At 35.7% G+C, this 15042-nt stretch overlaps 1 protein-coding gene across 2 annotated transcripts in view; it reads left to right on the forward strand.

The window, feature by feature from the left end:
• The window catches only part of VWA8 (von Willebrand factor A domain containing 8), a 183203-nt gene that overhangs the window by 14016 nt on the left and 154145 nt on the right, over nt 1–15042 (forward strand). For both annotated transcript variants that reach the window (XM_066176231.1, XM_066176232.1), the window contains exons 3-4: nt 7902–8032; nt 10129–10239. In XM_066176231.1, the coding sequence (XP_066032328.1) occupies nt 7902–8032; nt 10129–10239 (242 nt within the window). The remainder of the gene's footprint in view (nt 1–7901; nt 8033–10128; nt 10240–15042) is intronic.

The following is a 15042-nucleotide window of genomic DNA, read 5'->3' on the forward strand; positions in this document are numbered from 1 at the left end:
TTAATGACTGTAAGAAGGAAAAAGTTATTAAGCATGGAACTGTACAGAATAATGAGATCCTGGCTAAAATCTGATACCACATAATAATAATATTGTTGTTACTAACATAAGTCTGATACCAAGAAACAATAACATTTATTAGAACATATGTATTACTAATAGTTGCTCTTTTTTTTTTTAATTTTAATAATCATGACTGAAAGGAGCCTGTGTCATGCTTGGGATACTGGTTTTTATCAGTAGTCATGTACTGAAAGTAGGCTTACATAAGGTACAAAATTTGGCTTGTAAACCTAAGTATCAAATTAGTTTAAATTAAGTAAGGTAGAATACTAATGTATTCTATAGCAGAAAATCTATTTCAAATACTTGAGTGCAGCTCCTTTGTATATTTAAACTTAAGAATCTTTTTAACCTTTATTGTTTAAGGTCTTTGGTTATCTTACTATGGAGAGCAAAAGTGTATTCCTGTAGTGTAGTAAAGTAGATTGCATTGACCTTATGTTGATTATCATCTTGTGTATGTGCATTACTTAACATATTTTTTTCTTCTTTTAAGAGTACTTCTCTTTTTGCTGGGTGAATGATTGCTGTAGATACGAGTTGTTTTGGTATAAACCAAATAGAAGTAATTGCATGTTTATACTAATTCATAAGCTAAACATCTATATTTTGAAAATAAATTTTTGAATTAATATTAAATTTAAATGAAAGGTGTACTTACCTGATTTCTTTTAAACTAAGACTAGAAATAATTAATTTGTTTGCTTAAGTGGGAAATATCCCTGAGAAGGTCTCTGACATTTTAATGTTTGTAGTGGAGTAAGAACTAGTAAGAGGGAATTGAAGCAATTGCAGTTCATTTAGTATTCATTAATATTGCATATGATATTGTTTTCTACTCCTCATTTGTGTAAAGTAGGACGTTTCTGCTTTTGTTCTTCTGCCAGGTAAAAGCCATGTTAAAATGTGGTGATGTTGAAAGTGCATATCTATAATTTGCAGCAAATTTTAGGTATATTATAACATACTCTAAACTCAGCATTGTTTTCTAGGTTTAAAAATAGCCTTAAAAATCTGAAAAATCATGACACAGTAAAGAATGTAAATGTATAAAGTACCTACAAAACTTTACATTTGTCATTTTGTCGCATAATTGATACCAAAATATTTCTTTGTAGTACCAAATTAGACTGATTGTAACTCCTTTATTGCACCTTATTACATTTTGAAGAAATGATAGATAGGATAGGTATTGCTGCTTGCCCTATGTTTCCATCTCTTTGCTTTTCAGGTTTTTTTGCTAGGTCCCTAGCGAGTTCTCTGTGAAATGCTCCATTCAGTGTGTTCATGTGAAATATTAATTTGTTTTGCTGTTGTTGGCAAATGACTTTTTCTTGGAAGACAATAATTAAAGTTACATAAAATCTGAGTTCTTTTTGCAAGTGAGAAGTAAAAATGAGTCATGCACAAGGGAATTTTATTAATGGGATTTCTGTCATAACTGTGTCTGACACATTCTAGAAAGAGGGCACTTATTTTTGCACTGCTTGTTCTTTTATCAGTAAAAGTAAGCTCTACATTTTTAAAGTCTCACCATGTCTGAAAGCACGATTATTTCTTTAATTAAACTTTGAAGAAACTTTGTATGACTTTCTGTAATAGTTTAGATCTAAAATTGAATTGCAAGAATGCACTCTTTTTTTTGGGGGGGGGGGGAATTCATGACAGTGTACTGCTTTCCTTAATGGTTTCTGGAAATGTTATGAAAATTACAATGTACTTGACATTTTAGCGATTTACTAATCTTGACAAAATGACTCCTAACACAGCTCTTCCAGACATTTTGTTCAATGATGGCAAATCCTCATTAGGGCAGGAAAACGGATGTTCTTTTTCAATAGTGCTTTGCTGCTCTGTAAATGTGCAAGTGCATTTGAGAGAGTTTGCATGTAACTGTGTTGAATTGTAGAAGAATAATTTCAAATTGTCATTTTTGCCAGATGTCTTCAGTCTAAGCACCTCCCCCCCGCAGTGTGTGATCAGAAGTGACATGTGTGTACACAAGGGATTAAGTGATGAATTTTGTTAGGGTTTTTTTCAGTTGAAATATATGAAACAGTCATTATTGTGATGAATTCAAACAGAATGTTTGAGCGTGTAATAATCTCTGTCTCCTCACAGGATGGTATGTGTCACGTAATGAAGTTGGGACTGGTGTATGTTCAGTGTTTGCTCTAAGTAGGCTCAGGTTTTCACTGGGATGTGTGCTCGTTCTTTTTTGTGTTAACTTTACATCTGAGTATCAGAGTGCAACACTTTCTAGAGACAGGTCATATTGCAGGGTGACTGTAATTTCATGCTAACAAACACTTCAGTCATTACATTTCTTCATTCCTAGCCTCAGGGAAGGTGTCTGCATTCAGAGATGATGATTATTTCAACAGTTGGAGTTTTCCTGTAGGCTTCCAACTGTTCTGTTTTTTGGGTGTTACCCCCTCATCCAGAATCTGAAATAGTGGGCTTTTTGTCAGTAGGGCTCTGGATATTTTACGTCATTATCCCCATTTTGTCTGTACTGAGAGTGAGGCACAGGCGTACATGGGGACATGGAAACTTACGGAGAAGATCTGGATGGAGATCAGGGAGTTGTCTGCACTGTTCCTTGTGCTTCAAGGCCAGCTGAATCTGAACCACTCCTGAGAGATATTTGTCCTCCTTGTTCTTAAAATGTACTCGTGATAAAGATTTCAGAACTTCTCTGCACACTTTCCTCCAGTAATTAAGGATTCTTTTGTGACAAAAGCTTGTTGGAATGCTTCATTTAAGTTTTTTTTTTGGCATACTTTTAGTTGCCAGGGGTTTATTTTATTTAGCATAACCATAATGCAGTGAATTTTTTTTCTTCATGGTGCTTCCGTCTTGCATATTGGAAGCCAGTTATTTCTTTTCTAGACTCAATTCAAATATCTTACAATAATTTTTCTTTTTTTTTTTAATCTTAGGTTCTCTCATACTTTTTGGTGCTGGCCTGAGCTGTTGTGCTCAAAAGCAGACACACTGTGTCTCTCCAGCTGGAGTCTGAGCTATGGATAACTGCTCTGACTGTGTATTTTTCTGAGTAGTACATCCAGCTAGGAATAGTTTCACTTATTCCATGTTCGTGTCACAGGGAGAAACTTAGTCTTCAGAATCCCCTTCAGGGTTTCTTCCAGAAAGCTGTTAGGTTTTACATGTTTCCTTTTTATTATCTTTTAATTTCTTTCACATGGAGAAATATGATTTATCTGTGTAGAACTAACACCTTTCTGTGAAGTAATCAACTCAGAAGAGTTGATAAATGAATTTATGGTCTCATCCAAGAAGTAACTAAGCCCCTTTCTAAGCCCCTGCAGAACTTGCAACTTGTTTCCTTAAAACCGCAAGACCAAAAATTTTTTGGAATGAAAAGTGTTCCCATGAAAACTTTATGAGGAGAAATAGTATTCCAGTGAAAACTGTCTGTGATGTAACCACGTTATGAGACTGAAAATTCTTTGGGTTCTGTGCATCAGCATAAAATGGGAAGAGCAGCAATGTTTTATTTGCTGAATGGCAGCAGCTGAAAGCAGACCACATAGGAGTGCCTCCCTCTCTACCTTGGACATGCTGCCATCTTCACCCTGTCCTGGCCAACTCACTCTCTTTCCTCATTGTCCCCCAGCCTAAACAAGTTGTGAAGTAAGTCTCATTTACTCATTAGTTTCATTTAAAAAGTGAAATAAAAATTCCCTTTTTGAAATGTACTTATGTTTTTAGACAAAGACCTCCTTCCTCGTCCCTTCTCCCTTAGCTGTATTTTATGGCTTCTGCTCCCTGTGTTGGATGTACTGCAGACTGCCATGGACAGCCACAGGTATTCAGATGGGAGGGACATCTTGTTCCTGTCATTAAGTTTTAGGTCTCCTGAAACAAGGAGCCGTTTTCAGACTCTGAGCATGCCTTGTAGTGAAGATTCAGAGTATGCAAAGGTGTTTTTTTATTCTGCTGAAATTATGTATATTGATATTTTCTAAGTGCCTGTTGGTTATTATGTGATAGACCAGAGTCATACAGAGGCAGACAGGAGCTCTGCTGTATTTTGTACCACATCTGGAATAGGTATTCTTGGGAATTAGTTACCCTTACTGTCTGAACAGTGGGAAGAGTTACATCTCTCCTTCATTTATGGGATTTCTTCTGTAGGTGGGACACAAGGACTTGCAAGCAGATACTGTCTGGTATCTCCAACGAATCTTATGGCTTCAGTGAGTGTGCCAAAAATTCAAGTATGAGTGAACTGGAATATTTCTGAGGCTAGCATAGCCATTTCAGTCTTGGATTTATCAAAAGCTGATTTGTGGATCAAACAAGAGCAGCTGCTGTGTTTGCTTCAAAATCTATCTAAAACATTTTCTACTTTTCATATTTTGGGATTTCTCTATTCAGCTTCAGCTGCTCACTTTATAGAATGTTTGTGCAGATTCTGCTAGGTGCTGTTCTACTTATCACTTACTACGAATCAATAGAATGCAATTTCTTTTGCTGTCTGTCCTTGGTACACGGGAATAGAAAATTGTAGCACCTACTACTCTCCTGCATGTGCCAGATGGTGTCTTAGAGAATACATTGCAGAGGCTTGCTATGCACCATCCTGCAAATTAAGAATATAGGGCCTACTATTTAACTGCTACAAATCAGCAGAGTGCCACTAAACAGATTGTGCAATCCCAGTTTGCATTAGATGCTACCTGACTCATCAGGTAATTAATAAAAATTGCTGTAATATGCTTACTGATGCTTTCCTCAGTGAATTTGCCCTGTCTCCTAAATGTCATAGAAAACTATTAAATGGTATTTGTGGTAAAGTTGATATACAGCTCTTGAATTGAGAAGATTTTTTTTTCAAGTCATGTTAGAGAAAACCTAAAAGTCTTGCAATGCAGAGAACGCAGTACAAGAAGTCTAAAATTATATAAATGGTATACAAGGTACTGTGTATGTGCATCTGAGGTTGCTTTTGAAAAGCACACTGTGCTTTGGAAACTCTGCAGCACAGACTGCCTGTACAAGAAAATGTTACATTCTTCTAATATTAAAAAGACAACTGGGAAGGTGAAGTGGGTTTAGTATCTGAACAATGTACAGATATTACCTGTTAGAACTGAAGGAACTGGCAAGTGGAAGCTGCTCTCTTGACAGTTCACCTTAGGGAATCCTAGCTTGGAATTGTTGGCGTCATTTGTAACAGGCTTCCTTTGAGTGAGTTTGCAGATGTGCTAGTTTGTGATTGAAAACATGTATTATAATTGATCTAGATGCGATCTGTTTGTGAGGAGAATGATGTGAATGGGGAAGCAAGAAAACCTTTTTATACAAAATGTATCAATAAGGAATTCTCTTTTGTGACCTTTTCTCAAAATAAGCAGGAAATTCTCAGACAGTAAATTGTATTTTTATATTGCTATTTCAAAGTAAACTTGAACTATTCAAGCACAATAATGATAACATAAGTGCCCTTAAATTCCTTAAGGTTTTCAAGGGGATCATGTTCTAAGATATTATGTTTTTTTGAATGCTGTACACTTGTGTTCTCTTTTACATGACAGTTTTTCTTGCAGATGCATGATGAACATTCTAAAGTGCTGTTGCTATTTATGGTACTGTTTTGAAGTGTGCTCCAAGTTTTTTCTTGAGACCATCCTAAAAATGAAAAGGATAGCTACACATATTAATGAGAATTATGCCAGGGGCATTTGTAGTCAGGCTGTAGTCAGGTCAAAATTCATTCAGTGCATGAATTTTGACATGAAGGAGTTCCAAGCCTATTTTTCCACTGCAAGCAAAGTACTTTTCTTCTGTTGAGAACAGCTATTGTAGAAGTACACTAGAGGCTTCATCCAGGTAGAAGTAATAATGAATGTGAGATCTGTCCTAAAATTTTAATCTTACCTTTAAGATAATGCTTTTTCTTTGTGTGATGCTTTTCAAATTTCCATACCTGTCCAGTAGCTAAGTTTGGACACAGCAGTTACTCTGGTCTGATGTATTACCCTTTATTTCCCAAAGAATATATCTGGTAGGAACTTCCCTAATTTCCTTGAAAATCTTGTAGAAAGGAACAAGTGAGGACTTGATTTGCACTTGGCCAACTGTGTGTGGCATGATGTGTATTGCTTTTGGAATACAGTATTTCAGCAAGGAAGAAGAAAACATTTTACATTCATATGATCTCACCACACCATACATGAAAGCTAATCCTGGACACACTAATGTTCATACAGTTGTTCAGAAAGCAAAACTAGACAATGAGGCAAACCTGAAATGTTTGTTTCCAATTAATCTGATAATCCTAATGCATAGATTGCTCACCTGCATGTGCATACTATTTCTGTTCGCATTGGTAGTAAGGATATTATAAATTTCTCTGGAAGCAGGTGATTTCAAATGGATTCCCTGAGTGCAAGACCAAAGACCAAAACCTTCAGTTAGTTTTTGTTAAAATTTTCTTTAATCTCCCTTATGCTTGAAAAATCTTCCTTGATTCTCACACAGTCATTTAATGCTGTTTCTATGGTCTTACAAAAATGGGTTTTAATTCTGGTTTGCAAAGATTCAGCAGTGAACCGAACCCCTTAAGAGCTGAGTGGCAGTATTGCCTGCTGTCTTAACTCTAACCTGTATATACTGGTTCCCCTGTATCAGATAGAACACCAGGGCTTGTTTTTGTAAATGTTGGCTTCTAATTGTACCCAGTAATCACACTGAAAAAAGGTAAATAGCCAAGTATTAGTCTGGAGATTCCATGGCCTCTTGCTCCTTTCTTACTTCACTTCAGCATCCTAGTCCTTGCCCTTCAGCCTCCAGCTTCAAACCTCATCATTGGTCTTGTCAGGCAGTTCTGAAAGCGACCACACACATACATGCATCCATAAATCTCCCTCCTGACTTGCTTATGTTCACCTTCTCCTCCTGTACTAGTGTTTTTTTGCTTGTGGCTGAGAATGAGCCAGGCTTTGCTGGCGGGGAAGGTGAAGGGCTTTTCTGGGGATAGGGCAATGTATGGCTCCTTCAGTGTGCTGTTTCTGCATGATGCTTTCCAGTGCTGCCAATATTTGTATGCATGTGGTAAAAGTTTTAGTTTAATTATCATCAGGTTATTGCTTTTTAAATTAATACATATGATGTTTCTTAATAGAAGTAAATAGATCTGCTTTGATTTGTTTTCTTATTGTGATTTTGGAAGCTGTATGGTATAAATTTAGTGATAGGGCAAAGATTGGATTTTCTTAAGAATTTGATTCCATGATTTATAAACAAGAATGCAGTTTTCTTTTAAAAAAGTACCAAATTCATTTTGTCCCTGAGCACTAATCTTAGTCTGGTGCAATCAGAGCTTTTGGGGTTTATTTGAGCTTCACGATTCACAGAAGCATTGAGATATAGGCTGGATAAATATTTTGCAAATTATATTTTGTAAATATATTGTGTAAATATAGAATGTGTTTATGTTATATTATCTGATGCTGGGGAGTCCACTCAACACTGAGTAATAAAAAACAGTCTTTATGTTGATCAGTTTAATGTGAAATACAAATCCACTACTTTTTTTTCTGGTTTATGTTGGTTGTTGTTTTTTGAAAGGATGAAGTTGGGCAGAGAAAAAAAGCAATCGGTAAGATACATGTGTAAACTTTTATGTGTAAGTTAAGTGGTCTAATATAAACTCTGTGTGGAATTGTCTGGTTTTCAGCTGTCCAGATTAGGGCAGTACAGCTTTCTGTATTTTCATTTTGGAGATAAGCTCAAAGAAATTGTTGAATGGCCAGATATCTAACACTTTTCAAAATTCAATAACGTGTTCTTATCTTTGTGTTTTGAAGTGACAGAGTCTCTGGCCCAGTCTGTCGTCCACCATTTAAGATGGATAATGCAGAAAGATCTCCTTGGCCAAGATGTCTTTCTCATTGGGCCTCCTGGGCCTCTCCGGCGATCTATTGCCATGCAGTATCTGGTGTGTATGTTTGTTTAAATGTGTGTGAGACACCGTTATTAATGTCAGTCATTCTTATACTAGGCAAATGGCGAAAGGTAGTCCTAGAAAATCTTACAGCAAGCTGCTTAGGAAGTAAATAAGTTTTTTCATAAATGTGCTTTCCAAAGCTCAGTTTTTGTTATAGACAAATAGAAAGTACAGACGTTTTAATGCATGTTTTTCTGCTTAAACTCCAGGGGAAAAAGAAGAGTTGGAAAACTGTGTTACCATATGCTACCACAAATGGAGAAACAGTTTGTTCTCAGCATTATGTATGTTTAGAAGATTAAGATATCTGCCTAGTGCTACAGACAACAAATCGTTTTTGCTTCATTACATAAAAAAAGAAATGAAGGAAAGGATTTGGGAGAGAAGTGTTCTGAGTAACATTTGGGAACAGTTATTCTGAGTGATTAGAAAGAGTGGATGGATGTATGATCCTCTCTTGGAATGTGGGAAGGACGTGCCTACAGCCATCTGCATGAATCATGGCAGCATTCTGTACAAAATTTCACGTTTAAAAAGTCAGTGCCCTTAAATGATCAGGAGGAGGGGGATGTCTGCCCCAAAAACTGATGTGGGCAGGACTTGGTGTGCCATGAGCTGTATCTGGAATCTGGTTGAGCAGAAGAATCACAAATGGAGGCGTAGAAGCAGTTGTTAAAAAGATCAGACATTCCTTTAAAAATCAAAAGATGCTAATTCAAAGACTAGGTCTCTGAGGTAAAGCATAGAAGAGAAAGCTTCAAGATTTTGAACTTTGTACAGGAGAGAAAAGATTTTTTAAATTCGGCGAATCAGATGTGCTATTTCAGAGTTTGATCCATTCCTCAAAATAAATCATAAGAGTTTGGTATAATCTAAAAAGGGGACTTGGAAAAACACCTGATATCCAGGCATAGGATATGTTCCTCGTTATTTATGCCACAGACTGTATGCACTTGAGATCTATTGGAAAGGCTGCAGCTTATTCATTCAATGCCATGCCAAAAAATTATATGAAGGCCGGTCTTTCCATGTGAGCTGATACGTGTTGTGGTGCCTTTAATGAAAATATATAGTAACCTGGAAAACTTGTATTTGCTGTTGCCTAAAGCTACTGTGCATTCCTACACAGGCCTAATTGTTGAAAAACACTCCTTCTCCCCCCTTTAATTAAAAGAAAGTGCAACTATATCTACCTGCAACATAAAGGAATTTGTGGCTTTGTAACCCAATAGACACTGCAAAAGCAGAAAGGAAATAGTTTAAATTGGGTTTTGTATTTTGTATTTTTTTTCATACAACTGTAGTTGAAAGCTGCCTGTTGAGAGGTCTTTTAAATCAATGATATCCTTAATTGAGGAGTAAGGGCTAAGAGCACTTCATTATGAATCTGTTTCTAAGCATGATAACCCAGATATGGAAGTAGCAGAAATATCTGTTATAAATACATGGGGGAATTGTTTTTATTCCTTTAAGATAGCATACTCTTAAGTATATCTCATATTGAATCAAAATAAGGAAAACAATAACAGGATTCTCCTGTTTTAAGTAGTCTGTAGTTTTACAGATGCAGAGTGCATCTCATGACAGCCAAGGAGGAGAGGTTAAGAATAATGCAGTTCATTAGTGTACTGGCAGAGCATGTGCAGGTAATAATCACAGCTGCATCACAGTGTAAATGTTAGTGAACTGTGAGAGTTGAACGTTTCAATCTTCTACAGAAAACCTCTGATTTTTATTTGTGATTTGTAGATGCTCGCTCTTTTTTAGAGTCTGAAACCAGAAGATTAACCTACAGGATGTTGCAGATGTTCAATGGAAAGAGTATAGAGCTGGTTATTATGTTTTTAGAATAGATCTGGGGAAAATAAAAGTTTATCGAGCAGAAATTTAAACCATTTTGTTTGAGGCAGAACACACTGTTAACATTTTAAAAGTAAGAGAGATTAGATTTTGTTCAGAGTTATTTCAGATCATTGTGCTGCTGCCTAGAGCTTTTTTGTACACTTACACCATTAGGCATGTTCTTAAAGTTCAGTCACTCAGGTTATAGTGTTATTTTTGCAATAACCTTAGGCTGTTGTCCACAGGAGCTGACAAAGAGGGAGGTCGAATATATCGCACTGTCGAGGGACACCACAGAGACTGACCTCAAACAGCGACGAGAGATCCGAGATGGCAGCGCTTTTTATCTTGACCAGGCAAGTTGCAGTTGCTAGTCATTAATCACAAGTAGTTGGAAGGAAGTCATGATTTAAATTATGAAAAATCAGTACGTGGATTGACATGTTTCTAATCCAAGTAGAAAGTCTCTTGCACAATGATCTCATTATTATCATAAATGTTATCTTTTTCCAAATCTAAGATTACTCTGTCTCTTAAGAGTAGTACGGGGTTGATTTAGACAGACCATTTTTGGTAAGAGGAAGATCCATTCTGTGCAAGTTAGATAAGCACTACCCTTGCTGTGTCTCCTCCTCAACACTTGCAGCACATTAGATGTATTCCTGAAATGAATCTTTTGATCCAGTTTTAATTGTAAAAGCATCTAGGTCATGTGTTTTATGACTGTTCTGTGTTGTGAAACCCAAGCACAGTAAAGGGAGACATTTGGGAGATTTGATTTGAAACCACATTGCTGATCTGGAATAAAAATAGTGATTTAAACACTCCTGCCATCCATATTGCCCCAGAGCAGTAGCTGATTTACCAGAGCCATACAGTGATTTGGGTTAGGTAAGATTTCTCTTCATAAGTTATCAGTGGCATGTTTCCTTTCTGATTCTGCAGGTAAAATACACACTTGATGAGAAATGTCTGTTTTCCTAGATACCTAACATTTTTATGGAAGTTAAGTTTCTGATTATATAGGGTGAGTGAGTTCCTGTGATGTAGTATGAACACAAAGGAGTTATCTAAAAGAGTTTTTCGTTGGTGATTCTATAGAGGTCAATGGTATCACTATCAAATGGGTGTTTGGTGAGAGAAAGCTGGAAAGCTTTGTTCTCTCTTTTAAATAGACATTTTTCCTTTCTTTTTCTTTTTTTTCTGTAATTTCCAATTATCTCTTTTTCAGCCTCCAAACTTTCAAGAAACCTTTAAATAGATTTTCTTGAAACCACAATAAATGGCTTTGAGCAGTGGAAGATCCTCAGAAGGAAGAATTAACAGTTAAACTAAATATATTTTATTTTAGTTACTTCTAGGATTTCGAATTATTTCATGCTTACCTGGAAATGTGAGGATTGCACGACAGGATTATTGAAGCACTGTACTGTATATTAGGGCTGTCAATGGCTTCTCATTTACCAGAGGATAAGAGCATTTGTGTAGGCTGTGGGATTAACTCATGGACTAATGTCAGCTGTCTGCTGTTAAGGACAGCCTTATGCTCACACTTGCTACAGGGTAGTCAAGGTAATTGCCTCATGGTGTAAGAGCATTAATTAACTAACATTTGTAAGAGCCACTGTATTGAGGACTGTAAGAAGCTCACGAAGATGTGAGATGGTCTGTTACCTCTGTATTTGTGTGTAGACTTTGATCCCGGTGTAAGGATGAGACAGCTTCACTTTGTACAGTCTATTTTGAGTCATCTCACTCCAGCATCAATGCTCTGGGAAGATTTGCTTCTTAAGATCAAGGTCTAAGATGACCACCTTCCTCAGTGAGTTAGAAATTTTCCAACTATTTCTAAAATAGTTGAAAGGTTTTTGCCAGAATCCAGCACAACAGTACTTCAGACCAAGACTTCTCTTTAGCAAGATACCAAAGTACTAAAATCAGTTGGAGTTGTTGTGTCTTTCCTGAGCTCATATTTTACTCATCATGTTTATAACCAATGTATGTTTAAGAAAAGAAATCCGTGGTATTTAGATGAACAATTCTAAAATAATGGAAACATGAGTCTCATAGATAGTGATGTTCCAGTTGAAGTTTTCTCATCCTGCATTTTAGTTAAAGATGCATAAAATATGGTACATAGTTATGTTTAGAACCACCATTTCATTCTATTATTGAGCTATAAAGTTTCACAGATAACACTGGTGCCTGAATTTCAATGATTTCATTTAATGATTTGGGATTTGCAGATGCTGTACTAATTCAGAGCGTTATGGAAACCAGACACTACTCTTTAAGCTACTAACCATTAACTGAGAAAGGTATCAGGAAGCCTTAGCAATATATTCCTTAAAGAGCTTGGGTTGCTCCAGTTGGCATAGCTGATACAAAGAGAAGGTGAGTTCATGTGAGGGACTGAAGATAGTAGACTCTGCTTTTCAGATTTTTGTACCATTTCCTTTCCTATGGAATCTCATGCTTGCTCTTCATGTCACCCAAGAGAAGACAGCAGAGCTCGAAAGTCTGGTTTCCAGAACATCCTGTGTCTGAATTCTATGGGTTCAATAAAACTTAGCTTTTGTTTAAGATACTTGAGGCTCTTTGTAAGCGAGTCAAAATATACTAATATAGTTATTTTACACTTTGAATAATAATATACTGTAACAAAACCTGGCATCTTGTGACCAAAAAGAACGTCAATTTAGTGGATCATCAGGTTTGCAGACATGGAAAGGTTTACAAAGTTGTATCTGAGTGACTGTTAAGATGTTGTAGTTGTTTATAGCTCCACATTTAATAATGACAGGTTAAATGCTGTAAATTATTATCTCAGAGGTTTCAAAACATCTGCTATATTTTAATATGAAGTTACAGAATATGTTTGCAGTTACTCATTTAAAATATATTTGAGAGGCGGTGATTTGGAAGCAGTTGTTGAAATTCCATATAGAAATATATATTGAAGGGCCAGCATATCAAATATTCTTGAATATCAGCGTTTCTTAGTAGTAGAGTGAATCAAATGGGAGAGTTTGAGTTAGGTAGTTAGAAGAGATATTTGATGAAGGTGGGAAAAAAGGAGTTTATTTACCTCAGAAATAGGTCATTAAAATAAAGGTAAATGTTGAATTGTCAAAGTCACTGCCAATTAAAAAAATGTAAAATAAAGAACTTATGATGAGGTAATGGTGAATTATTTGTTTTAATTTATGTACTGACAGCAGAAAATTCTGCTTTCTTGTCTTTACTTTGGGCCATTAATTTTTGGCTTTCAGATGTTCATTCGCTGTTAAAAGCCTCAAAAATGTCATTATTGCTGTTACTGAGCTGATTAAGTAACCTCTTGGTTTTATTCTCTAATTTATTGCATAGGTTAATTATATTCTATATCAAGTCATTATTTAGAATTACTTCATATTGCATAAATATTCAAATGGCACCATCAGATTTTACTTTTATTGATAGAAGAGCTTGTTTTGCAAGGTGGTTTTCTGCTTCTATAACTCTGACAGTTAATCTGTCAACTTAATTGAACCAGTAAGAAGATTCTAACAGCCTATTATATTTCCAAAAATTAGGGAATTGGATTTGCTTTTTTTTTTTTCTTTGTATTTTTTCTCCCCATTTCTGATGTAGTTTTATTTTTTATTTTGTGTGTACAGCTACGTAAATCACATCCCTGGTTTGAACTCTTATTACTACAGTCTCTTACCTTAATAATTCTTACATCCAAGGAAATTCTACATAATTTTAATGTAGCAGGTGAATCTGGGAGAGCAGCTAAGCCACTTTGTTTGTTTTTGAGAGGTGAATTGCTCTAGGATTGTGTTGTAAACCACATTGCCCAGAATGCCCATTTTTGTTTACCCTTTATCTTCCAGCATTTACATTAAATGAAAGAAGCTTCCCAAACACAAACCATGTAATAAAGTGTATACAGTCTTTTCTGTTCAAGACAATCAAATTGACTGAGGCTGGAGTAAGTAGAAAGATGTCATATGGTTATGTGCTGAAAAATTGAAAATATAGCGTTGAATTTTTGAAGATTTGCTGATTAAGCTGCATCCACTGAGTGGATATATATGTATATCACTGTCATTTATCTGTACAAAATTAGACTCTGTTTTGCAGTGTCTTTGAACTATGTGAACATACTTATTTAATACAATACTTTTACATGTCCAACTGCATCAGCATCATAAGTTATACAGTGGTAAAATGTAAAAGTGATTATCAAGATATCAGAAGAATAATCTTCTGGCATGGCTGAAACACTTTATGTAGTAAACCAATAAACACCCAGAGTGACAGAAATGACAGCTTAAACTGTCCTGTCTGTAAAATGAACATAACATGAAATCCCCCGGATAGCACTACCCAGGCTTGAGTTTGGCTTCTTTTAATCAAAGCAGATTAAAAGAGATATATAAAATAAGACGTGAGATTAATTGAATGAAATTATGATCATATTGAAGAGTGAGATTATAATATTTGAGAGTGTGTGCATATACACCTATGTATGTATGTTTGTGTATACAGGTAAAAAGCTTTCTATATCTTCCTAAAGAGATGTGTAAGAACGATTCAGCTTTTAACAAAAATTAACCACTGAGTGGAAATTGTGTGATTCTGTGATTTACTAACTTACTGCCTTGGAGGTGATAGTGGGTTTTTGATGTGCTGATAAGTTAGCCACAGCCACATTTTCACAAAGTATAACTTCTTGGACTGACTAACACTGCAGTATCTATGTATCTAGAACAAGAGGCGAGATGGTGAAGTCTGTAGAAAGAAGAGACAAGCAATGCACTCCGAAAGTGTGAATGTTCTTATTCGTTTTCTTATTTTCTCCTACATTGGCAATAAAGAGGGAAATATTAGGTAAAAATCAACAGTATTTGGAAGAAATTCATATTTATTGATGTTGACATAATGTATCTTTAATCTAAAATAAAAATGCGTGTTAAGAACTCCTATATGGTAGCCTCTTAACTTGTAAAAGTGATTTTGGTTTAATAATTTGCAATACTTCATTCATGTTTCCTAAAGTGTCAGCATGTAACTGGATTTGTTAGGCTAGCAGCTCAGACTCTGGTATCTTGTTTTGATGTACAGGGCATATAGATGATTGTCTGTCCTATAATGTAAGAAATATTAGACTC

The sequence above is a fragment of the Chamaea fasciata genome, unplaced genomic scaffold, assembly GCF_029207755.1.
Source record: "Chamaea fasciata isolate MVZ Bird 193981 ecotype frontalis unplaced genomic scaffold, bChaFas1.0.hap1 SCAF_2, whole genome shotgun sequence".
In the NCBI taxonomy this organism is placed as follows: Eukaryota; Metazoa; Chordata; class Aves; order Passeriformes; family Sylviidae; genus Chamaea; species Chamaea fasciata.